General features: G+C 38.4%; 1 protein-coding gene across 5 annotated transcripts in view; it reads left to right on the plus strand.

Annotated features, from left to right (window-relative positions):
• SYK (spleen associated tyrosine kinase) overlaps positions 1-14,016 on the plus strand; it is a 52,286-nt gene extending 38,270 nt beyond the window's left edge. For all 5 annotated transcript variants that reach the window (XM_070742822.1, XM_070742824.1, XM_070742825.1 and 2 more), the window contains 6 exons: positions 4,630-4,807; positions 7,142-7,351; positions 11,626-11,812; positions 12,088-12,228; positions 12,428-12,540; positions 13,462-14,016. In XM_070742822.1, coding sequence (XP_070598923.1) covers positions 4,630-4,807; positions 7,142-7,351; positions 11,626-11,812; positions 12,088-12,228; positions 12,428-12,540; positions 13,462-13,534 — 902 coding nt within the window. In that variant the 3' untranslated portion in view covers positions 13,535-14,016. The remainder of the gene's footprint in view (positions 1-4,629; positions 4,808-7,141; positions 7,352-11,625; positions 11,813-12,087; positions 12,229-12,427; positions 12,541-13,461) is intronic.
• The last annotated feature ends 13,080 nt before the right edge of the window (positions 14,017-27,096 follow it).

The raw sequence follows: 27,096 nt of genomic DNA on the forward strand, positions 1-27,096 counted from the left end.
AGCAATGGCCAATGAGTCCACAAGGCACTTGAAAGTTTCTCCGTCAAAATAAACCCACTAGGCAAAATTAAATCCACAATACAAGAGAGTTCACAAGGTAAGAAAAGTCCAGCGATCACAAAGCACGATCCAAGTCAAGGTATGGTGTGAATCCAAAACAAGGCAAGAATCACAGGTACAAGAAAATACACAGCTAGGAAATGAACATGTTGTTCCCAGCATCACTTCCATCTGCCTGCTGTGCTAAAAACCTAACTTCTCATGCAACCAATCAAGAAGAGTGAGGCATTCTTCTCAAGAGTCATCTGGCTGATCTTCTCTGTTCCTGCCATTTCTCTACTCTATGTGTTCTTGGATCAAGTGCAGAAGGAAGCTCCTCTTTCTCATCATTGACTGGCTGCAGCTGCATGTTTTCTCCACCTGAAGCCTCAAGGTTGTCCTGCTGCAGGTATCCTTGAGTTAAATCCTTCTCAGACAACTGCTTGGAGCCATTAACCCTGCTTCATCTTCCTTCAAACTGACATCTGGAGACATATCTGGGGAAGCATCTGGGAGTCATCACAACACCCCAAACCCAGTGCCTACAGAAAGAATCAGGTTTTCACGACCTTTTAAAAGGGCAGTAATTAGGGGCAGTCATAGCAAATACAGCTAGTCTATTACATCTTCTATTCTTATTTTTCGATAACTGATATAAAAGCTTCCTTACATTTTCTATCTTGCATTTCCCTTCCCAGTGGAGTCTGAAAGAGATTCAAGCCTCAGTATATAATCCAAATAATTTTCTATGGTTATACATTTATTTAGTCAACATCGAAAAAAACCACTTGCTCTTTAATTTGGAATCTTTCTCTTCCAAATTATTTTGTAACAAAGGTTGGAAACTATACCGTCACTCTTGTAATCATCTTTAATTACATGTTCAAACCAGTGAATATCTTTTTATTTCTCTCTTTTGAATTAAATAGTATGTGGAAATAAAGTCAGCAACATAGCAACACAAAGACCAAGTAATTGGGATAATTTATAACACAAATGTATTTTCAGAAAATTTATCCAAGATATCACAGAGGCAAGAGACTAGAGAAAGAGGTGAAAAGTTTGTGCAGAAGCTGGACTGGGCTGTGGGATCCCAGTGTTTGAGAGCTGAACTGGGTGCTTGTCCTCCACTGCCCAGGGCTCTGGCATGAATTCCACATTCCCTATATGAAAGGGGTTAAGATGGTACTTAATGCCAAGCTCTAGTCTAGGGGAAAGACTATTAGATTTTAATTTACAAAATTAGATGCAATACACTGTTGTGGTAAAGAACAATAGGATTTGAATTGTATGGTATGTATTATAATTTTATATTACACATAAAATACTGCAATAGATCTTGTAACAGAAATAAAACTTACTACAAAATGTATCCGAGGCAAACTCTATAATCCATTATGAATGTGCCTATCATTTTAAAGGCAATTAAACTGGAGAATATCAATTAAAGGTGATGAGGTACCCTGATATCACTAGGGTACAATGAGGGTGGCAAAGGAGGCACAGTCCAGAGGCCCAAAACTCTTCATTGACACACCACACATTAAACCACTGGCATGTAACACCTGATGGGAATCCTCTCTCATGAGCCTCCCTCCCCTTGATCCCTGGGCCCCCAAAGCACACCATGCTCCAAGTCAATGGAATGGTATTTTGAGTCTCCCCCCACCAAAAGGACAGACCCACAAGGAGGTCTTGAGGAATCTAGCCAGCATTGCCTGAGAAAGCTAAATTTTGGATGGATATTTCAGGCATTTTGAATTCTTATTTCTGGGCTTTTTGGATGTTGGAGGGTTGCTAGGAAAAGATGGAGACCATAATTCCTTATTTCCTATTTTGGAAAGCTGAATTGAATCTTAGTTTTTTCCCCTACGATCAGAGACACTGAAAGGCAGCCCTGAAAATATTAGAATCTGATCAGAAATTGAGAGGTTGAGTGGCCCTTGTGGTTCGGAGTAATGGTGGATTACTGATTATTTTCTTCCATCCATCCAGGAGCTCTCCTATATAAAATATATAATCTCATTTGTATCAAAGAGGGCCGTAGCCACTTGCTTTCTCTACATAGATGCTGTGATGTTGTTAAAATATCCGGACTCACAGCATCCTACTGAACCTCAGAGTGCTTGCAACTGCTTATCTCAAGAAGCACCTGGGCCTTTGAGCTTTCTGTGCAGTCTCATATTCCATAAAAACAAATCTGATGTGAATACCTGTGTCCTGATATTTAAACCCCCCAAAATGGCCAAACAGAAAGTGGACTTTGAAAACAAGTGCTTTCAAAACAGGTGGGAGATAGTATATCTGTTTGTTGAACAGGTTGAAATAAGGTCATGTGTCCTGTTCGCGGAACTACTGTGGCTGTATTTAAAGAATATAATGTGAGACTGCACTATGAGATAAAACATCAGGACAAGTACAAAAACTTGGACATACACCAGAAGCTAAAGAAGGTGGAAGAGTTGAAAAAGAGTCTGATGTCATGGCAGCACATTTCACAAAAGCAAAGTCACAAAGTGAAGCTGCTACAAAAGCTAGTTTTATAGTGGCGTTGTGCTAAAACTTCAGCTTCAGGGATGGGACCATATGATCATGGACGTGTACGATGCGCTGAGAGCCTTTCAGGTGAAGCTGCAAAACTGGAAGAGTCAGATGTAGCAAACAAACCTGAGTCACTTTCCCTGTTGCCAAACACTCATCAGCCAAGTCACCACTGCTGTGTTCTTAAATGCTCATTTTGTTGATAAACTGAGCACACTTCAGATGGAGTTTACATGTTGCTTTGTTGATTTTGAAGCACAGACATTCCATTTTGGATGGCTTAGCAATCCATTTGCAGTTGACGTTGATGTGGAGAAATCACTTATAAGCATGCAGATGAAGCTGATAGAACTCCAATGTAACAGCACACTTAAGGCAAAATATGATTCTATCGGCCACGCAATTCACAAGCTTCATCCCTGAAACAATTCCCCAACTCTACTACAAGTTGCTTGAATGCTGTGCATGTTAGGAAATGCATACCTGCGTGAGCAATTTTTCTCTGAGATGAGGGTAAAAAAAGCACACAAGGGTTCTCACTGATGCACACATCCACTTTATCCTGAGAGCTTCCAAATCTCGGAACCTAACTCCAAACATGGATGAATTTGTGGCCAATAAAAGATGCCAAGCATACAGCTCGGACAAAGAGCATGAGAGAGAGAGGAGAAAAAAATCTAAAAAGCTTATGTTTTTTCTTTGTTTTAAATTTGTTCTTGCATATTAAAAGTTTGTTGTTTGTTTGTTTTAAATTTGTTTTTGCAGATTTATTTGAAATATTCATATTTGAAATGTTAATCCTGTTCAGCCCATGATAATACACTCCTGAACTAATTATGATACAATAGTTTTACATGCAACTTCAAGGGCAACCATAATGCTGATGCAAGGAACTTTTGTAGGAAGCCGTTTCCTCCTAATCCAACTTCTGCCTTCAAAGCTCTCTGAAGAGGATGGTGAGGGAGCAGCATGAGGAAAAGCTGCCCCAAGAAGCTAGCATCCTTACGACTCATAATTGGAAACAGGAATTCCCTTTTGAGAAGGGCCAGCCTCCCTCATGTTAGACCAGGGAGCACTATTCCCCTGCTGCCTCATCTTCCTGTGCAGAGATTTGTCAAGGCAGAAGTTGGACTCAAAGGAAATTACTTCCTGCAAAGTTTCTCCACATTCTCCCACACAGCAGTGGCGTCCTCCAACTTCTTTGCTGGGAAGGTGCATCAGACAGGGAAATGCCAATGATGTCTCGGATTGGGAGAAGAATGCTGTGCCTTTGACATGCTGTGCACACGTACTCACACATACACACACACACCATTCCAAGCTTGGAGACTTCTATCCACATCTGAGATTACAAACTGTCAATCATGCCTGGGCTTGGGAAGAAGGCCCTTTCCTTCCTATGGTGGATAAAAGTCCACAAACCTGGAATGTATATATGTGCGTGGATGCATGAACTTGGCTGCCAGCAGTTTAGGGAGGTAAGGAACAGAGGGACACCAAATTGTCCCCACATCAACTTAGCCAGTATGACTTGTTCCGTCCCAACACAGCTATCATGAGTCAGCATGCCCAGTGAGCGGCATGGAGCTGGCCATGCCCACCCAGCCAGCCACACCCAGGGAGAACCTCAAGCCTGCCACGCCCACCCAGCAGGCCACGCCCACCCAGTCAGTCACTCCCAGTGAGCAGCAACAAGCTGGCCATGTCCACCCAGTAAGCAGCGCCCGTCCAGTCCCCCAAAACATCAACCACAGCCCTGATGCAGCCCTCCATGAAATTGAGTTTGACACCCCTGCTGTATGATTCATTAAGATGTACAAAAGCAAATGAGAACCATATGCATAAAATAGCATAATAATAAAAGCATTATAATTCAATGCCGAAGTTCAAACTATAATATAAATACCGACGTTCAAACTATAATATAATTATGATTGTTTGAAAAGATATGTCTCATTTTGAGCTAAAGTTACTGTTTTAAATTCAATCAATAAGAACAGATTACAAAGGAGTGTTTGTAATAAAATAAGTTCTGCTTTTATTTTACAGGTGATCAAAGGGAAGCTTTGCCTATGGATACGGAAGTTTATGAAAGTCCGTATGCAGATCCAGAAGAAGTAAAAGCTAAAAATGTCACCCTTGATCGAAATTTACTGACTTTGGAAGAAAAAGAACTTGGTTCGGGTAATTTTGGTACAGTAAAAAAAGGCACTTATGAAATGAAAAAGTAGGTTATTTATTGTTCCCCATCTTCATGCTTTTAGTATCCTCTTCTTTATTGGATTTTGATACTGTTATTGCAGTAATTATTAGGAAAAAAGTGTATGAGACCCTTGATCTAACATAGAATTAAAAATTAACTAGGTTCAATTAAATGAATATTGTTCATTTGCTATAACCTTCAAAAACACTTGGTAATTTAAAATGAATAAATAATGGTTCCCATAAAACAATAATACATTGCTTTAACTACATTAACTCTCAAGTCACAGATATTTGAACTAGTTTCCAGTTGTATAACAAAAATCTAATATTACTTTTAAACTAAAGATATTGGCAGTTTTATTATCTCCTAGCTCAGTCATAAGTCGCCTTAAGTTCAATAATTGCTAAAAGAGTAGTTTGAATTGCAGCCTACCATAACAGTATTTTTATTTGAAATTATTTCTTATAATTTGTTCATATGAAAATTAGCATTTTGATTTTAATCTGGTGCCATAGCAGTAAACTATATAATTAACATTTTTTCTATGTATCTTTGCTCTTTTTATTGGGAAAAATATGGGTGCAATTTTATTTTAATTTATTATTTATACTTATTTTTTAAGTATAAATATTTTATACTTGTTAATAGTCACTGGTTTACCAATAAATTCAGTACTATAGCATGAATAGTACAAAATATTATTGTAAGATATCACAGAATCTGTGCTATATTGTTGCATCCTTTGATTGGTAGAAAATAATCTGTTTTGCATTTTTCAAAACAGATTGATCACACATTTCTGACAAACATTCCTTGACAGATTCCAATTTCTTAACGTAATTGTTTCACAACCCATCACTACCCCCATGCTCAATACACACACAATTCTTGATAAACAGCCAAATTCCAAAGCTTCAACATTATATTAATATATTTTTAACATTTAAAGATGTTCCCAGAAATCTATTAAAATATGCTAAATGATCACATTACTGTATAATAGGAGTCAATATGGGTCAAACACTGTACCATCTGGTCAAAAATAACATTGGGCCAAGATTTTTATTAGCCACCTCTTGGTAAAATGAAGTCAAATATTATCTCTTATATGTTTGGCAATTATTATCTACGGTATTTCTTTTGTGCTGTTTTCCATAGCAAATTCTTGAAACAACATGTGGTAGGAAAATTTCTAGGAGAAGTAGTGGTGAGAAATCTATGAGCCATTTTAGGATGTAAATTGAGTTGTGATAGGGACTCAAGAATATCTAACTCTCTAGGGAAATTCTATTTTGGTAAATTGTTTAATTGGAAAGCTAGGTTACAAGCTGGGTCATGATTTTAAATCAAGTATGATATAAAGACTAGTTTAAACATAGAAACATAGAAACATAGAAGTCTGATAGCAGAAAAAGACCTCATGGTCCATCTAGTCTGCCCTTATACTATTTCCTGTGTTTTATCTTAGGATGGATATATGTTTATCCCAGGCATGTTTAAATTCAGTTACTGTGGATTTACCAACCACGTCTGCTGGAAGTTTGTTCCAAGGATCTACTACTCTTTCAGTGAAATAATATTTCCTCACGTTGCTTTTGATCTTTCCCCCAACTAACTTCAGATTGTGTCCCCTTGTTCTTGTGTTCACTTTCCTATTAAAAACACTTCCCTCCTGAACCTTATTTAACCCTTTAACATATTTAAATGTTTCAATCATGTCCCCCCTTTTCCTTCTCTCCTCCAGACTATACAGATTGAGTTCATTAAGTCTTTCCTGATACGTTTTATGCTTAAGACCTTCCACCATTCTTGTAGCCCGTCTTTGGACCCGTTCAATTTTGTCAATATCTTTTTGTAGGTGAGGTCTCCAGAACTGAACACAGTATTCCAAACGTGGTCTCACCAGCGTTCTATATATGGGGATCACAATCTCCCTCTTCCTGCTTGTTATATCATGAGTAAATTTCTCCAACTTCAAATTGAATTTTGGTTTCTGAATTTGTAATAGTGGAAGTGTCTTCAGTTTACGTATGTTTTAAGAGATACAGTATGTTACATTATAACATACTGTATATCAAAAGCACACACAAAATTTGGACATGGGCTCTTCTGTGATATTTCAAACATAGACTAAAGAATTGGGACTTCTGATAAAGCCACAGTATTGGCTTCATGAACTTAAATATTTTAAATGTTATCTACAGGTTAGAAATTAAAGATAATTCTGTTTTTAAAAGGTCAGCAAAGCAAAGCAAACAAAAATTATTTTAGGACAGAAATAGACCACCTCATTTCCACCCATCTGCTCTCTTCCAAAGCTTAACATATTGTGTTTTCCTGGAATGTCTGTTACAGAGGAAAGAAAATTGTCGCTGTGAAAATTTTGAAAAATGAAAGTAATGATCCAGCAATAAAAGATGAACTCCTAAGAGAAGCAAATGTCATGCAACAACTTGATAACCCATATATTGTCCGAATGATTGGCATATGTGAAGCTGAATCTTGGATGCTGGTAATGGAAATGGCTGAGCTTGGCCCTTTGAATAAATATCTGCTAAAACATGGGTGAGTTGACAGTAAATTGGCAAGTTTTGATCAATAATGGTTGGAATTTAAATTGATAATTAAAATGATCACTGCTCATTGGAAAGTACAGATTATATGAAAATAGCAGTTTTTGTAATATTTGACAAATTGTTAAAATTGATGTTTCTTTGCAAGAGCAAACATTTTCATAACAGTGACATTTCAAAATTAACATTTTCTTCTTCAATTTATTTTGAAGGCATATTTGCAGCATTGTGACATACCATTTATTTTCACTACAAGTGAATTTGCTGAATACAAATATACATAGCTATGCCATATTCATATAAAGGATGATATATTTTGACTTGCCATCCCTGCTTACCTGAATGTATGGCTACAATTTTGCTGGATTTAGTATTTCACAGATACATTTATAGAGCATGGAAGTCACTACAATGTAAAAAAGTCACAAATGTAAATAATTGAGTCTGTCTAGGGCAGAGATGGGGAACAATGGGCCCTTTATGACTTGTGGATTTCAATTCCATGCTAGCTCAGGAATTCTGGGAATTGAAGTCCACAGGTCATAAAAGAGCCATAGTTCCCCACTCCTTGATATTGATCCAGCATATATTCTTGCTAGGATATTCCAGTGTAATTCTGGGAGTTGAACTCCACAAGTCATAAAAGGTCTTTGTGTCACTACTGGTTTAAGCAAAACTTTGATTTCTGCGAGGTCTGCATTCCAGAAAATCTCTATTTAATGATTGGCATATGGCATTTGGAAATAGACTAGAATAGAAATAATAATAATAATAATAATAATAATAATAATAATAATAATAATAATAATAAACATTTATTTATAATGCCCTTTTTACAAAGGGCATGACAGCAAGCCATATACAACTAACACAGACAGTAGACAATACACAATATACAATACTTAGTTAAAACACCACTAATAAAACCACAAAACTTGTAAAAACATTCCCAACCTCTCCAATTTCTTTCCTTCTTTCTGATCCCGAGAACAAGGATATTTCAATCTGCTGAATTAAAGAGGAATGTCTAGAATAGAATGGAATAGAATAGAATTTTTTATTGGCCAACTGTGATTGGACATACAAGGAATACATTTGTTGAAAATCATTAGGTACAAATAAACAATCAGGAAAGAAACAATATTAATATACATCATTTATTTATTTATTATTTATTTACTTATTAGATTTGTATGCCGCCCCTCTCCATAGACTTGGAGCGGCTCACAACAAATAAGGATACAAGCAACAATACAGTCATAAGTGGGAGGAGATGAGTGATAGGAACGATGAGAAAACTAATAGTAATAATAACACAGACTTAGTGAATAGTTTGACAGTGGTGAGGAAATTATTTGTTTAGCAGAGTGATAGCGTTTGGGGGGGAAACTTTTCTTGTGTCTAGTTGTTGTGCAGTGCTCTATAGCATCGTTTTGAGGATAGGAGTTGAAACAATTTATGTCCAGGATGGACATAATATTTTCACAGCCCTTTTTTTTATTTGTGCAGGTCCTCAATGGAAGACAAGTTGGCAGTAATTGTTTTTTTTTTCTGCAGTTCTGATTATCTTCTGAAGTCTCTGTCTGTCTTGTTGGGTTGCAAAACCAAACCAGACAGTTATACGGGTACAGATGACAGACTCAATAATTTCTCTGGGCAATTTGAGCTTCTTATTGTACTAGTACCATACGGATCACTTGAGATGCAGTAATTGGTATTGTGATCCACTTACAAATGTGTTCAGGTACTGCTAACTGATTTAGTTTAGTTAGAAGAATGTCCGGTGTGATGGTGTTGAGTGCTGAACTAAAGTCTAAAAAGAGGATCCTTGCATAGGTTTTTGGAGATTCAAGACGTAGGATGTTGTTGTTGTTGTTGTTGTTGTTGTTGTTGTTGTTGTTATTATTATTATTATTAAGTGCAGATCCATATTAACAGCATCATCTGTTGATCTATTTGCTCAGTATGCAAATTGCAGGGAGTCTAACAGTGGATCTGTGATGGTTTTCAAATAGGACATCACTAGCCTTTCAAAACTACAGATGTTAGAGCAATTGGTCTGTAGTCATTCTGTTCCTTGACGGAGGGCTTCTTCAGCACTGGGATGATAGTGGAGTATTGAAAGCAAGTAGGAATATGGCATATCTCTAGTGATTTGTTTGCTGGTTTATTTGCTAAGAACTGATTTCTTGTACTGTATATTCACAAGTTCCTGGTTGGTACACATAGGTCTTCACAGAAGCTGACATATGATGTTACAGTATCTGTGAGTTCATCCAGGTCTGCAGAGGTATCTTCAAAAATATTCCAGTCCGTGTAGTCAAAGCAAGCTTGTAGTTTAAACTCTGCCTCTTCATTCCAAGTCCTCACAGATTTCATTGTTGGTTTTGTGGCTTTAAGTCTTTGCCTGTAAGCAAGTGCAAGGTGAATCATGCAATGATCAGAATGGCCCATAGCTGTTCGTGGTAAGGACCGATAAGCATCTTTTAGTGTTGTGTAGCAGTGGTTTGTAAAATTTGCTTCTAAATCAATCAATCAAGCACATAATAATAATCAAATGTCAAATTATAATTATGTCACATTAAAATTCATAATTAATTGACAATTCGTGAAGATTTCTAAGACTGTCCAAGATGGGAAGAGGGGAAATACTCTGTTCTAGACTACAGTGGTACCTCGAGATACGAGTTTAATTCGTTCCGGACCTGGGCTCTTAAGTCGAGCAGCTCTTATCTCGAACGACTTTTCCCCATAGGAATTAATGTAAATAATTTTAATTGGTTCCAGCCCTCAAAAAACTCACAAAGTTAGTCTAAATTATGCAGAAAGACATGTTTTTAATGAAGAAATGTACATGTACATATAAACGAATAATGAAGTTTCTTTCACTTAACTTGTAAACTTTCTTAAACTTTTAAATTTACATATGTTCAACTTCTCTGCCACCCAATCCTGTAGGACAGAGGTCCCCAACCCTTTTTGCACCAGGGACCGGCTTTAAGCGATCAAGAGAGGAATGGGTGAATGAATGGACGGAGGGTGGGAAGGAAGGAAGGAAAGAGGGAAGGGACAGGAACAGAGGAAGGAAGCAAGGAAACTTATGAAAGGGGAGAGTAAGAGAGGAATGAGTGAAGGGAGGGAGGGAGGGAAGAAGGTGGGAAGGAGAAAGAAAAGAAGAAATAGAGGAAGGGAAGGTAAAAGAGAGAAAGAAAAAGAGCAAGAAAGAAAGAAAGAAAGAAAGGGGGAAGGGACAGGAACAGAGGAAGGAAGCAAGGAAACTTATGAAAGGGGAGAGTAAGAGAGGAATGAGTGAAGGGAGGGAGGGAGGGAAGAAGGTGGGAAGGAGAAAGAAAAGAAGAAATAGAGGAAGGGAAGGTAAAAGAGAGAAAGAAAAAGAGCAAGAAAGAAAGCTGCAAGCACCCCCCCGAGCCCCCCAGGCCGGCTGCAACCTTTTAAAACACGCGCGCCGCTTCGCGGCTGTCTCCTGAAGCCGAACGCGGAAGTTAGCGTTTGGCTTCAGGAGACAGCTCCTTGGCGCTTGTATCTCGAATTTGGGCTTGTAAGTAGAACAAAAATATCTCTCCCCTCCCAGCTCTTATCTCGAGTTGCTCTTAAGTAGAGCAGCTCTTATGTCGGGGTTCCACTGTATTTGGATGTTACATGGATATAATAAAAATTAAGCAAGTATGGAAAAAATGAATGCATAAGGACTGTGTTCTCTAAGTAATAAAATTGGAATACAGTGATACCTCATCTTACAAACGCCTCATCATACAAATTTTCGAGATACAAACCCGGGGTTTAAGATTTTTTTGCCTCTTCTTACAAACTATTTTCACCTTACAAACCCACCGCTGGGATGCCCCGCCTCTGGACTTCCGTTGCCAGCAAAGCACCCGTTTTTGCGCTGCTGGGATTCCCCTGAGGCTCCCCTCCATGGGAAACCCCACCTCCGGACTTCCGTGCTTTTGTGATGATGCAGGGGAATCCCAGCAGTGCAAAAACGGGCGCTTTGGCTGGCAAAAGGGGTGAATTTTGGGCTTGCACGCATTAATCGCTTTTCCATTGATTCCTATGGGAAACATTATTTTGTCTTACAAACTTTTCACCTTACGAACCTCGTCCTGGAACCAATTAAGTTTGTAAGACAAGGTATCACTGTATTTATTCAGTGTATTATTATTATCCACTCTCCTACTGGGTGGGAATGTGGAATGAAGAATGTAAAAAGAAATAGGTTTCTAAAAGTCTGGTTTGATTTTGCAGAGATGTCACAGAAAAGAATCTAATAGAGTTGGTGCATCAAGTTTCCATGGGAATGAAATATTTGGAAGAAAATAATTTTGTACATAGAGATTTAGCTGCAAGAAATGTGCTTTTGGTTACACAACATTATGCCAAAATCAGTGACTTTGGACTTTCAAAAGCTCTTGGCTCTAATGATTATTATAAGGTAATTTTTCAATCCTTTAACATTTTTTAAAATTTTTATTACCAAATGTCAATGTGAATTGTGATGTCACTATAATTCAGCCTTTGCTCAATCTTATTACGCCTTGCACAAATTTGGAACAAATAATCATGGTTCATTGAACAATTATAATGGCACATGTTTTCTGATTCTTTTATAGATGATGGTGGATAGATATAATACACAAATATTTTTATTATTTTCTTTCATTTTAATTTGAAATTTTTAATTGTAACTTTCTTTAATTTTAATTACAGGCAGAACATCATGGCAAATGGCCAGTTAAATGGTATGCTCCAGAATGCATGAATTTCTTCAAATTTTCTAGCAAGAGTGATGTTTGGAGTTTTGGTGTATTAATGTGGGAGACATTTTCCTATGGTCAAAAGCCATATAAGGTAAATAAATGTTATTTACCATTATTAAACTTTCCTTTTTAATTCCAAATCATAGATTTAAAAGAAATAAACCAAGATGGAGATGCTATTCAAATTTCTATTATGACATAGCTTTGTGGGAAAATAGTTCAGAAAGTGTGATATTCTTATTTCAGTTGAAGCCAACATTGTCTCAGTTTTCTGTGTCACTTGGTTGTAGGGTTTGAAAGGAATTGACGTTGCTCAGATGATTGAAAGAGGAGAACGAATGGAAAGTCCAGTGGGTTGCTCATCTGATATCTATAAATTAATGAAATTGTGTTGGACATATAGGTAAGTATTCTCATATCAATAGTTTCTTGATGCTTATCGGATTCACTGACCATCGTTAAATATCCCATTGAAACTAGTATGTAGGGTCATTCTTTGCCCCTCAGTTTGGAATTCTTTAGAAAATGAGAAGTGATACAACTCATTTTTCATACATCACAAAATACAGTATTTTCCCATGTATAAGACACTACATTTCTATAAAATATTGACTTGAAAATTGAGGTGCGTCTTATACACAGGAGGCCAAGGAGAAGGCAAAAACGTGACCTTGACTTAAATGCAATTCTATCATTCCTCTCTATTGTAGTTATTTCCTGTATCGCATTGGTTTCAGTCTAGGTTTCATCTCTATTTTTCCTTTGATGCATTTTCTGTTCTTGTTGTATTATTCACTCTAACAAAGTGGCTTCCCCACAACTATGGCTTATAGCATGCTTACTACAAGAAACTACATGAAACATGGGGTTGTCTTATACATGGTGGTATCTTATACATGGAAAAATATTGCAAATACTATGATTTGATCTCTTGGTTGTAACCACCATCCTGACATTTTGACCCATTCTCTTTGACCCTTTCCTTTCCAGCCTGCAGATAGCCTCTTTTTTTGGAACTATCTGATAGAATTGATATGTAAGAAGATGAAAAAAAAAATGCAGATCATGACTTTGCCCAGATTTGTGGTCCTTTCCAGTGTTTCCAAAAATTCTTTTCACAATGCAGTATTCTGCTGGTTGCTTCTTGCTAAGTCCTAAGCAACCACTATTAACTTATCTGATAAGGATAGCAGTTGCTATCTGTTCTAAAGCAAGAGAAAGTTCTCGTAAATGTTGTTAAAGAAATAATATATTGACTGGAAATTGCCAGACAAATAATAAAGAGTCTGCTTGGCTTCAAAAATATTTTCCTTTTTTCTTCCAGTGTTGATGATCGGCCACCATTTTCTGCTGTTGAATTAAAGCTACGCAACTACTACTATGACATTGCTCAATAAGTATAAGTATACTGTGGAATTGCAATGAAGACGTCCCAAGAGGCAGATACAAAAGTTGACTTTTCAAATAAGTTGCAGAAATATCAAAATGTACTCCAGAAGAATCATTATGAAAAGACCATTGCTGTAGAATTACCTTGCTACTTTTAAAAACTTGCTAGTATCTACAGTATTATTTTTAAAGTGAGCTTATTTGATGTTCAAGCATCTGGCATTAGTCTATTTTAGCTTAGTCTATTTTACAAATGGGTTTTGTTAGGTTGCTTTCTGTCTTGCTCTTCAAATGAACCATCTTTTATGACATCAGAAGAACATTTGTATTTTCATCATTATTGCTGCTAAGAGACTTGGATACCATTCATTTTTGAAAACTCAAAGCAGAGACTGGTTTTAAATTAGAAATGGGCCAAAAGGGTTAGAAATAATAGATCATCACTTTAAAATATATGGCATATGTGTGCAAAATAAAACCTTTACCCCCACTTCTGTCAGTATTTATTATTTGGAAAAATATAACATTTATAAACAAAATTGGTAAATTGTTTCATACAGTAACAACAGATCTCTATTATTGTTTTAATGTTTAAATTAAATAATAAAAATAAAAAATAAGTATAGATGAACTAACAGTGCTCAAACTCAGTCTGTTGTATCATATACTGACAGACTCTGGGAACCCCATTTATTCAGGTCTACTCTATATTAAAACCTTAATTGTTTAGTTAGGTATCATTGAGTCAGGTTTATTTCCTGGGGTACTGTTCAGTATTTCAATTTATTTGCAACAATAACCCATAACTCTTCCTAAGACAATCATGTATTTTTTTTTCTTTTATCCCCTCCTTCTAGCTTAAACTTTATCCATTTTTCTTCCATTTTTCCATCTTGACAAAGAAAATTTGTTTTATTCTATGATCAACTCACATTACATGTTCAAAGTTTCTGAATTTTACCTTGCTAATTGTTCCCTCAAAAGACAGTGAGCCTTTATTTGGCTCAGGACTGAATAACCATTTTTGCCTGGTGTTCTGTGTTAGCAAATACTTCAGAAGAAAAGGATTTAGGGGTAGTGATTTCTGACAGTCTCAAAATGGGTGAACACTGCAGTCAGGCGGTAGGGAAAGCAAGTAGGATGCTTGGCTGCATAGCTAGAGATATAACAAGCAGGAAGAGGGAGATTATGATCCCGCTATATAGAATGCTGGTGAGATCACATTTGGAATACTGTGTTCAGTTCTGGAGACCTCACCTACAAAAAGATATTGACAAAATTGAACTGGTCCAAAGATGGGCTACAAGAATGGTGGAAGGTCTTAAGCATAAAATGTATCAGGAAAGACTTAATGAACTCAATCTGTATAGTCTGGAGGACAGAAGGAAAAGGGGGGACATGATCGAAACATTTAAATATGTTAAAGGGTTAAATAAGGTCCAGGAGGGAAGTGTTTTTAATAGGAAAGTGAACACAAGGACAAGGGGACACAATCTGAAGTTAGTTGGGGGAAAGATCAAAAGCAACATGAGAAAATATTATTTTACTGAAAGGGTAGTAGATCCTTGGAACAAACTTCCAGCAGGCGTGGTAGATAAATCCACAGTAACTGAATTTAAACATGCCTGGGATAAACATATATCCATCCTAAGATAAAATACAGGAAATAGTGTAAGGGCAGACTAGATGGACCATGAGGTCTTTTTCTGCCGTCAGACTTCTATGTTTCTATGTTCTTACTCTTTTTATATCCATCTGAACTGGATCCTCTCATTCTTTCTCAGTATCAATTTACAGTATATTATTGGAAAGATCATTGCTTTAACTAATCTGATCATTGTTGTCATCAAATATTCTCTTGTAAAATATCCTTCAGTGAGGGTGTTTACTCAATTGCATCTAACAATAAAACAAACATATTTTAGCAACTTCTTTATATTAAGTGTTCCCATAATGTCCTAATCTTGCTCCCAGCCCACTGATGAGATAGGCTTCAATTGTTCTCATCCATTATCAAAGCAATGTTTTCTTTCTTATAAGGAGAGGAACCCCTTAGTTATCCTAAAGTGTCTAAAATCTTAGGTGCTTCATGGGCTATTCTGTCAGCAGCACAGTCAGGTAACTCCTCGAGGGTAGGATTAGCTTCAAGTTACAGCTGTTACACATTTCCCTTCAGTACCTTCTGTCACCATTCTCCTCCCTTACCCTTTGGCAGAAAGCACTGAGCATAGTTGTTCCAGAATTTTATCAAGAACTTAACCTACCTACCTACCTACCTACCTAATCAATCTATCTATCTATCTATCTATCTATCTATCTATCTATCTAATTTCTATGCAGGTTTACAACAAAGGTAATATAAACATGTTAGAAACCTAAATAAAATTGCAATCTAAAAATCCCTCTAGTTAAAAGTTAAAGAAACTTCATGTATGATTCATACATCATACATTGTACATTAATTAATTGGGTGGGGCAAGATCTTAAAATTTCAGTGGTCCCAAGCCTGCCGGCAGAGGTGGATCTTTAAAACTTTACAGAAGGCAGGGAGAGAGGGGGCAGAATGGATCTCTGGAGGGAGGGGAGCTCATTCCATAGAGCTGTGGCTGCCACAGAGAAGGCTCTTCCCTTAGGCCCCGCCAGACAACATTGGCTGGCAGGATCTGGAGAAGGCCGACTCTGTGGGGCCTGACCGGCCGCTGGGATGTGAAGGTTCTCCAGATCCAGATCCAGGAATGGGATTGGTGATGGGGCAATACATTTTATGCCAATATTGATTTCTGCTAACTCAAGCATATCCACTTGAATTAGGCCTTAGGGAAGGGCTATATTTGCCACAGCATTTATCCCTAAGATGAAATCTTCTTTACTCATTATTTTTACTTTACTTTGTGAGTCTTACCATCTACCATCTTTATGAAAGCTCATTGAATTAGCTTGTGATCATGAGATGAAGTTATTATGAGGTGACTAGAAATCCTTCCATGGCTGATGAGGACCAAGATGCTTTGATAACAAACATCTGCAAGTAACCAAAACTTTCTCAGCTCAGGCATGGAGAAACTCTTACTGAACTGATTCATATAATAAAGAGTTTCTAATACTGCATTACTGGGCAATAGTGTTATTCTTTGTGTTATTTTATTTGGTGTAATATCAGAAATAGAACTGTTCATGCCTTAGCATCTGAATTTCAGTTTCTTGAAACAGCCATACTAAACAGCCATCTTGCCGTATTTTCAGAACAATATCAAGTGTTCAGACAGTAGGCTATATCCAACTATGCATGTTTCCCCTGTTACAGGGGTGAAATGCTTCCGGTTCGTTTGTGCCTGTCGGTTATTGGAGAGCCAGTCACGAAGGCAGAGCGAGACTCCCCCCATCTGCTCAGACGCCACCATTTGGGTTCTTTTACCCTCTGTAAAAGAACGCTTTGCGTATATGCATAGGCAGGGGTGGGCTCTAGCTGGAACGCTAAATTGGGCTCGCCGCGGCGGCTCGTGAGTGCTTGTGGGGGCAGTGCAATTTTGCTTCTGCACCTGTAAAGATAGCAAAATTGCACACAGAGCTGCGGGTGCGCCTGTGCTTCGGCATGTGCAGAAGCAAAAAACCCTTGTTGAAACGTGGGCGCACTTGTGGCTCCGTGCGTGATTTTGCTATCTCCACAGGTGCAGAAGCAAAATAGCGCTGGCCCCACAAGTACTCACAAGCCGCAGCGGTGAGCCCAATTTAGCGTTCCAGCTAGCAGCCCACCCCTGCGCATAGGATAAAAGAACCCACTGCCTTCGCCACCAGCTCTCTGACGACCAACAGGCACAAGCGAACCCAGGGCATTTCACCCCTGCCCTGTTAGCTTCACCTCTGGCAGTGAAATAATTGGTAGCGCCATCTCCACCCCCGTCCCTGTCATAAGCGGCATTCCCCAGGGAAGCGTACTAGGTCCTACTCTCTTCATTCTCTACATCAATGACCTCTGTGACCATATCAAAAGCAACTGTGTTCTTTTTGCTGATGATGTGAAACTTTTCAACACCACTGATAACACACTCACTCTCCAAAAAGACCTGGACTTGGTCTCAGACTGGTATAACACCTGGCAACTTCAAATATCAACCAACAAATGCTCTACCCTCCACATCAGCAAAAATAATCCAAACCGCACATACGAACTGAATAAACAATCTCTCACTGCTAACCCACACTCAGTAAAAGACCTTGGAATACTAATATCGAATGACCTAAGTGCTAAAGCCCACTGCAACAATATCGCCAAAAAAGCTTCTAGAGTTGTTAACCTGATCCTACGCAGCTTCTGCTCAGGCAATCTCACACTACTCACAAGAGCCTACAAAACTTTTACCAGACCCATCCTAGACTACTGCTCATCTGTCTGGAACCCATACCACATCTCAGACATCAACACCCTTGAAAATGTCCAAAGGTACTCCACCAGAAGAGCCCTTCACTCCTCCACTCGAACAGAATATCCTACGAAAATAGACTAACAATCCTGGGCCTAGAAAGCCTAGAACTACGGTGCCTAAAACACGATTTGAGTATTGCCCACAAGATCATATGCTGCAATGTCCTACCAGTCAATGACTACTTCAGCTTCAACCGCAATAACACAAGAGCACGCAACAGATTCAAACTTAATACGAACCGCTCCAAACTTGACTGTAAAAAATATGATTTCAACAATCGAGTTATTGAAGCGTGGAACTCATTAACGGACTCAATTGTGTCAACCCCTAACCCCCAACATTTCTCCCTTAGATTCTCCACGATTGACCTCTCCAGGTTCCTAAGAGGGCAGTAAGGGGCGTACATAAGTGCACTGGTGTGCCTTTCGTCCCCTGTCCAATTGTCTTTCCTTTCTTTCACCTATCATATATATTCTCTTCCTTTCATATATCCTCTCCTCTAAGTTCACTCTTACCCTTATATATATTACCACATGTCTATTTTTCTTCCTATGTATTTGTGTATTGGACGAATGAATGAATGAATGAATGAATGAATGAATGAATGAATGAATGAATAAATAAATAAATAAATAAATAAATAAATAAATAAATAAATATTCTTCTACCAGCATTCTATCCAAGGATGCTGCAGAAGATTGCAGACAATTGTGGGTATTACAAGGAGAACAAAGGCAAATTCTTTTGGATGTCCTTACAGAATGCAAGTGTAATTGTAGATGACCCCTGTTATTTTACAGTATTTAGAGAGCCAGTTTGGTGTTAATGGTTAAGGCATCGGCTAGAAAAGGGGAGACAATGTACATGAGCTGGCTTACCTTGGGCCAATCACTCTCTCTCAACCCTAGGAAGAAAGGAAGAGCAAATCACTTCAGAAAAACCTTGCAGGGACTTGCCCAGGTAGTCTTTGAGAATCAGACAGGATCAAATGGAAGAAAAAAAATACACACCTTAGTCTGTAACAATCGTACATTTATCTAACCCTGCATTTCTTTTCTTACCGCAGAAAGCCCACTAAAAAGGGAGAGTTTGACTAACACCACCAAACATCTGATCGATAGTATTAGCAAACTTTTTTTAAAAAACATCATTATTGGCTGAGAATTTAATGATTTATGTATTGCTAATGATGAATAAGTCCCTAAACAACTCTTGATCATTTTCTGTATGCTTTAAAAAAAATGATTTATTCGTTTTTAATTTTATCCCTGAAGACATCTGGTATACGTAGTCATACATCCTATCATGAAGATTTAAGATCGACGGTAATATAAACTAAATTATGCCATATAAATGTATATTATTTTAAATAACTGGATATAAAACATTTTCGCTTTAATTTATTTTTAAATCTCTTTAGGCACGTGGTAAAATATTCGGTAATAATAGAATTGAATAGCTAACGATTAGCATTTGTTAATTTTATATACATTCACAAGATCTTATTTTATCTGTTTCTATGATAAATGTATTTGTAATGAGGCAGATGAATTCAAACCCCCTGCATATAACAGATATCACCATAGAAATCAGATGAATGTATCTATTTAAAAATCCTGATGCATTTCCTGAGTGGGAAATAGTACGTGTAGCTTAGATAAAGATTTCCCATCTCTGATTAGACATCCATTGCCATAATCTGTCAGTAACAGATTGTCACGACGTCAACAATATAGACGTTTAAAAAGCTGATGTACCTTTCAAAAGTGAAGGTGAGGCCTTTGAATATCTTTCTTATCTATTTTACCTTTAAAAGCTTATGTCTCTTGTTTATAATAAACCATTGGAGATATGACCATGTTACACCAACACTCCGCAGTCTGCATTGGTTGCCGATCAGTTTCCGGTCACAATTCAAAGTGTTGGTTATGACCTATAAAGCCCTTCATGGCACTGGACCAGATTACCTCAGAGACCCCCTTCCGCTGCACGAATCCCAGCAACCAGTTAGGTCCCACAGAGTGGGTCTTCTCCGGGTCCCATCAACTAAACAATGCCGCTTGGCAGGACCCAGGGGAAGAGCCTTCTCTGTGGCGGCCCTGGCCCTCTGGAACCAACTTCCCCCAGAGATTAGAATTGCCCCCACCCTCCTTGCCTTTCGAAAGCTGCTTAAAACCCACCTCTGCCGCCAGGCATGGGGGAACTGAGATACACTTCCCCCTAGGCCTTTACAATTTTATGCCTGGTATGTCTGTATGTATGATTGGTTTTTATATAATGGATTTTTAACTGTTTTTAGTATTGGATTTTGTTATATAATGTTTTATTGCTGTTGTTAGCCGCCCCGAGTCTGCGGAGAGGGGCGGCATACAAATCCAATAAATAAATAAATAAAATAAATAAACAAACAAACAAACAAACAAACAAACAAATAAATAAATAAATAAATGTGTGGCAGGCAAGGGTGACTGAAACCATGAAAAGACAATTTACTGATTATACATAGTTTATGCAAAACAAAAGTCCTCTTCATTTAAACCTATACACCTTGAATTCCAAGGAGCTTCCAAAGATACTTACAAGGGTTGCTTTTTAATTGCCTCTTTAGACCTCCTTGGTGGTTGAAGGAAAAATGAGCTTCCATTTCTAGAAATGATTCAATAGGGAAACAATACAACTCCCTTTATTTTGATTTTATTGCCAGAGGGGGGAAAAAAGAAACTCGGCAAATAAACATTCAGAATCTCATCACCAACTACTTGCTGGAATGCTTTCTGAGAGGCTTTCAATGTAAATGTATACAATAGAGAAAGCTGCTATAATCTTTCCCTCATCTCTCTTGAATGTAGAGGATTAGTTCTTTTGACACATGAAACTTTTGTATAAAAAATGTCTGTGAAATGTGAGAAAATAAAAAGCAGCCAAAATAAAGGATAAAGGATACATCAAAATGCAATTTAATACATCCATTTAAACCTTGATATTCTAAATAAAAGGTGTCATTGTATGCATTTTTAAAATGTTTTTTTAAGTACACTATTTTTATAGAAGAGAAAATATTTTTTCATTGGCCAAGTATGATTGGACACACAAGGAATTTGTCTTGTTGTACATGCTCTCAGTGTACATAAAAATACAAGATACTGTTGTGGTTAGCTCTGGCCCAGCTCCTGCCCCAAGGAATGTGCAGGTGGATGTGGGGGAAGCAGGCCTGTTTTGCTCCCGATGAAATCTGCCAATGAAGCCTCCTCTGACCAAGGAAGCGTGAGTGACAGGGAAGAGGGGAGTTTGGCAGACAGCCCAGGAGGAGATCAATCATCTGTATCATCCTTTGATTCTGAACAAGAATTAATGACACATCAACGCATGCGTAGAGTGATGCATAGGAGACAATAACTGAAGGATTATTACAAGAGAAAAATGAGGCCACCTGTGGTTGGGTGGGGCTGCTGTAATTATGATACAGATAAAAGTGCAACCTGGTGTTTTAGCCTCATGGCAGTTTATCTGATTCATTGTTTCATCAAGATCGTGGTTTTTGTGCTGTTCAAGATTGTGTGTGGACTCTCTGGACTTTAGAATTGGACTCAATTTCCCAGTTATTGGGTGAGCAATTGGATTGCATTTAACCTGTGCCTTGTGTGTACCAGAAAATCCCTTTGACATTTAAAAAGGGAGCTGTTTCTGTTTTTCTGTTTATAAAAACTTTTGGGTTTTCCTTTTATTGTGTGATGTGTGTCTTCCTGGACTAATTACCCTGTAATTACGGGCGGTGGAAACATGCTGGCAGAACAGATGCATTCATCAAGAATCATAAGGTACAACAATGATAGTCCGGGTACAAATAAGCAATCAATTCATATTAGGAATTAGTCAATATGAATTGTAAGGAGACAAGCAACAAGTTACAGTAATAGAGTCATTAGCGGGAGGAGATGGGCGATGGGAATGATGAAAATGTCAATAGTAGTGCAGATTTAGTGAATAGTTTGACAGTATTGAAGGAATTATTTATTTAGCAGAACCAACCCAGACAGTTATAGAAGTGCAGATGACGGACTCAATAATTTCTGTGTAGAAGTGTATCAGCAACTCCTTGGGCAGTTTGAGCTTCCTGAGTTGGCACAGAAAGAACATTCTTTGTTGTGCTGTTTTGATTATGTTTTTGAAGTTAGGTGCCCATTTTAGAATCAAATAATCTCTATGACTGCCCCCACCCACCCAGACAAAATATAAAATGACAACAAACTGCACTCCTTACTAGTAGTGATGGTGTTACCTAGTTAGGATAATGAAAATCTGTGCAAGAAAACAAGCAAGCAATATAAATAATATAAGTAGCTTAGGGTTGAAATGAAGGGTCACGGAGCACCAAGGACTCTTCATTTGAATCCTAAACTACAAGTAATCTCCTTTATTGGTATACAGTATTTGAATCTCAATTCCAATTACTACTAACACTGATTCTGATGAAATATTTGTCTCTCTTGTAGTTCATGCAGTTCTCTCAAATAGTTTATTGGGTGCCCTGCAGATGTTATTTCTTTCAGCTCACTTACTTTCAGAAGGAATAGGGAATATACTGTACAGTACAACCAATATAATGTTTACTGTGTCATACAGCCAAAGAAAGTAAGACATGCCTTTGACCAGCAGATGTCAGTATTTGAATAGATTTTACTCATTTGTTTTGGTTCTAGTTTTCATTTTAGTGAGTAGCATGCAGTCCCTTCAACAGCATCATTATTCTGAAATCATGAAAAGTAAATTTTACACATGAAGTCCATAGGAAACATATGTATATCTCTGTAAAAAGTACATATCCTGCCTGAATTGAATTATTTTTAAAATTAACCTGGCTCAGATTTAGATAAATGATCTTTATTGTCTTCTTTTTTTTTTACTATAGGCAGATTGCACACATAAAAAATAAATTTCTGCTGCCTGCTCTCAAAAGTCTACACACATATACATATATGTATGTATGTATGTGTGTATGTATGTACATATGTATGAATGTATGTTTGTTTCTGTCGAATCACCCTGGTATACCCAAATATGGGAGGACCATACTGTTTCCTTTTTGCCTCTGGGTTGGTCCAGGGGCCATATCCAAGGCAGTTATACTGACAAACTATAATGTATGTGTGTAACATATTTTTGCTGATAATGAAAAGGAAGGGAGACTAGTATAGATCTTTTTCGAGCTTTCAAGAGGCAAAGAAGAAGCAGTATGCTCCTCCCATATTTGGGTACACCAGAGTGATTCGACAGAAAAAACACATAACTCTTCCCCGTTACAAGCTGAGAAGAGAAGAGCCAGTGGTCTAGAGGTGAAAGCTACTACCTGACAAGGAAGACTCTGCAGGTTCAAATTCTAGTAAGGGTATGGCTAGCTGATGAGAGCATAATAAGCTCAAAATAGATCTATAGTCTCCCTTCCTTTTCATCATCAGCAAATGAATGGGAAAGAAGAAGCTTGAGAGTTCACTAGGTTGATATTATATGGAACAAAACAAAATCAAATCTGGATATTCTGCTTGGGATACCATGCCACAAGGTAACAAGGAAAACTGATCATGAAGAAGATGCACAGAGTCCTGATAATCCTGTGGACCCTGGTCAAGCATCACTTACATGCTATGTCTTGGCAAGATGGAAGTGAACTGCCAATAATCTTCTCTGCCATCCATTCAGTTTAAGTAACTGAACGTTGCCTTACAGATAAACCAAGAAAATAAATCTCAAGAAATCTACAGATAGTTTTAACATTAAGCCACAAGGTATTTTCATTTGGTTTTCACTTATGTTCTATGAGCTCAACCATTATGGTTTTTTAATGTTTTAATATGATGCACATATCTATCCAATTGGGTTCTATTTAACACATTGCATTACTAGAAAATTCAATGCCTAATTCAGATAAATAATAATAATAATAATAATAATAATAATAATAATAATAATAATAATAATTTATTAGATTTGTATGCCGCCCCTCTCCGAAGACTCGGGGTGGCTCACAACAGTAATAAAAAACAATATTATAGCGAGATAAATCTAATATTAAAAAGAAGCATATAAAACCCTATCATATTTAAAAACCAAACAACACATACATACCAAACATAAAATATAAAAAGCCTGGAGGAAAGATGTCTCAACTCCCCCATGCACTTCCCAAATAATTTCAGGCCAGTTCAGCCATTAACAGTGGAGAAGAGCCAGGCTGGTAAAAGAAAAGCAGCATTTCACTTAAATTCTTTATCCTTTTCTACACTATTAGAATAAGGGGGTTCAGTTCTAGTAACTCATCACTTAGTCTATTCCTCTTATTCTCATCTTGCTATTTATATTGCCTGGTGCTTTATCTTTTAACAATTTTTATGAATTTGTCGTTAATTTATATGTTACGCATCTCACTACCCAAAGTGATTCTGGGCAGCTCACAATTATTATTAGTAGTAGTATTTATTAGATTTGTATGCTGCTTCTCTCCGCAGACTCGGGGCAGCTCACAGCAATAATAAAAACAGTGTACAATAACAAATCTAAGATTTAAAAATATCTAAAAACCCATTATTTTAAAAAAACATACACACAAGCATACCATACATAAACTTATATAGGTCTGGGGAGATGTCTCAATTCCCCAATGCCTGATGGCAGAGGTGAGTTTTAAGGAGTTTACGAGAGGCAAGGAGGGTGAGGGCGATCCTAATCTCCGGAGGGAGCTGGTTCCAGAGGGCCGGGGCCGCCACACAAAAGGCTCTTCCCCTGGGTCCCGCCAGACAACATTGTTTAGTCGACGGGACCCGGAGAAGGCCAACTCTGTGGGACCTAACTGGTCGCTGGGATTCGTGCGGCAGAAGGCGGTCCCTGAGATAATCTGGTCCGGTGCCATGAAGGGCTTTATAGGTCATAACCAACACTTTGAATTGTGACCGGAAATTGATCGGCAACCAATGCAGACTGCGGAGTGTTGGAGTGACATGGGCATACCTAGGGAAGCCCATGATTGCTCTCGCAGATTCATTCTGCACGATCTGAAGTTTCTGAACACTCTTCAAAGGTAGCCCCATGTAGAGAGCATTACAGTTGTCGAACCTCGAGGTGATGAGGGAAAACACAAATATAAAAAGTTGAATAAAAACTAAAAACACCCACCACCTCCAGCATAAAAAGCCTCATCAGAGCCAAGTTTTGAGGCTGTTCTCGAAGAGTGGGGATGGATCTCGTTCTCTCAACAAGATGTTTCAAAAGGAAGGAACAGTGGCAGAAAAGGCTCTTCTCCTAGACCTGGCCTGCTGAAAAACAGAGTCCAGAGCAGGTGGGGGTTGCTGCTACTATTGCTACCGGTGTGCTGCATGTGTAGCTCTGCAGTTCCAGTGTGCATGTGCGTCTGAGCGAGATTTCCGTGCACGCTGGAAATGCAAAGTTACGCATGCAGCTCAATTTTCGTTACCAGTACAATGGTGTCAACCATACTGGTAGGAACCCGCTACTGGTCCAGAGCAAGCCACTTCTGCTAGAATGAGTGGGGTAGATCAATACCATTGGGGCTGATCATTTATTAAGTATCAACAGTGGGAGACCAGGAATACCAAAATGCCTGGCAGACGTAAGCAAAGCCTCGCAATGTATATATTTCAAATACTGTATTTGCTGATGGGAAATATGCCCTGAAAGAAGTATGAAAAAGTGCCCAGAACCGAGGTGGGTTCCTCCCAGTTTTGACCAGTTTGCCTAAACAGGTAGCAACCTGTGGTGAGGTCACAATGATGTCACAGAACCAGTTTAATCAGTGCCAGTCTGTGGACACCACAATCTCTTTTTTGAAAATTTATTTTTATTTTTTTGAATTTTTTCCAGCTTTTTTTTTCTGAGCATGCTCATGTGTTGCCATTTTGTTTCCAGACTTTGGGAGGGATTTTTTTAATTTTTTCAGCACTGCACATGTGCATATGCCGTGGAGCCACGCAGCAGAAGAGGAAGTGGATTGGTAGCTAGGTAAGTTAGAACCCCTGGTCCAGAAGATCTGTTTCCCCCACAGCTGAGCTTCTCAAGAACCTTTCACCAAAAGAGGAGGTTGTCCAAAATTACAAGGAAGAATTATGGTTTCATGAGGAGCAAGTGTACCACTATCTCTTTCAAGGCAGGTTTTATCTGCACTCCTAATACATCACTATTGCCTTGTTCAACCTCCTGTTACCTCTCTAGAGCCTTCACCAACTAAGAAGCCCAGGGATCCAGGGTGCTGGGGGCAGGACTGATATTGATGATAATTTATTATTATTTATTATTTATTAATTAGATTTGTACACTGCCCCTCTCCAAAGACTCAGAGCGGCTCACAACAACAATACACAGTACAAATTCAATAATTAAGAACAGTTTTAAAACCCTTAATATAAAAACAGTCATACATCCCAGACAAACCATACATAAAACGGAACGGCCTGGGGGAATCAATTTCCCCATGCGCTGATGGCAGAGGTGGGTTTTAAGGAGTTTGCAAAAGACAAGGAGGGTGGGGCAGTCCTGATCTCTGGGGGGAGTTGATTCCAGAGGGTCGGGGCTGCCACAGAGAAGGCCCTTCCCCCGGGTCCCGCCAGATGACATTGTTTCATCGATGGGACCCGGAGAAGGCCAAGTCTGTGGGACCTAATTGGTCGCTGGGATTCGTGCGGCAGAAGGCGGTCCCGGAGATATTCTGGTCCGATGCCATGAAGGGCTTTATAGGTCATAACCAACACTTTGAATTGTGACCGGAAACTGATTAGCAACCAATGCAGACTGTGGAGTGTTGGTGTGACATGGGCATATCAGGGAAAGCCCATGATTGCTCTCGCAGCTGCATTCTGCACGATCTGAAGTTTCCGAACACTCTTCAAAGGTAGCCCCATGTAGAAAGCATTACAGTAGTCGAACCTCGAGGTGATGAGTGACTGTGAGCAGTGACTCCCGGTCCAGGTAGGGCCGCAACTGGTGCATGTTTTTCATGTCTTTGGAGATTCTCAGTCATCCAGGTCATAGTTGTCCCAAAAATGGTTTTTCAAAAGACAAGTGGACTTTCTTTATTTTTCTTTGAAGATGTTTTGCTCCTCATCCAAGAAGCTCCTTTAGTTCTGATGTTCAGTTCAGAA

This window comes from Erythrolamprus reginae, chromosome 2 (genome assembly GCF_031021105.1).
Source record: "Erythrolamprus reginae isolate rEryReg1 chromosome 2, rEryReg1.hap1, whole genome shotgun sequence".
NCBI lineage: Eukaryota > Metazoa > Chordata > Lepidosauria > Squamata > Dipsadidae > Erythrolamprus > Erythrolamprus reginae.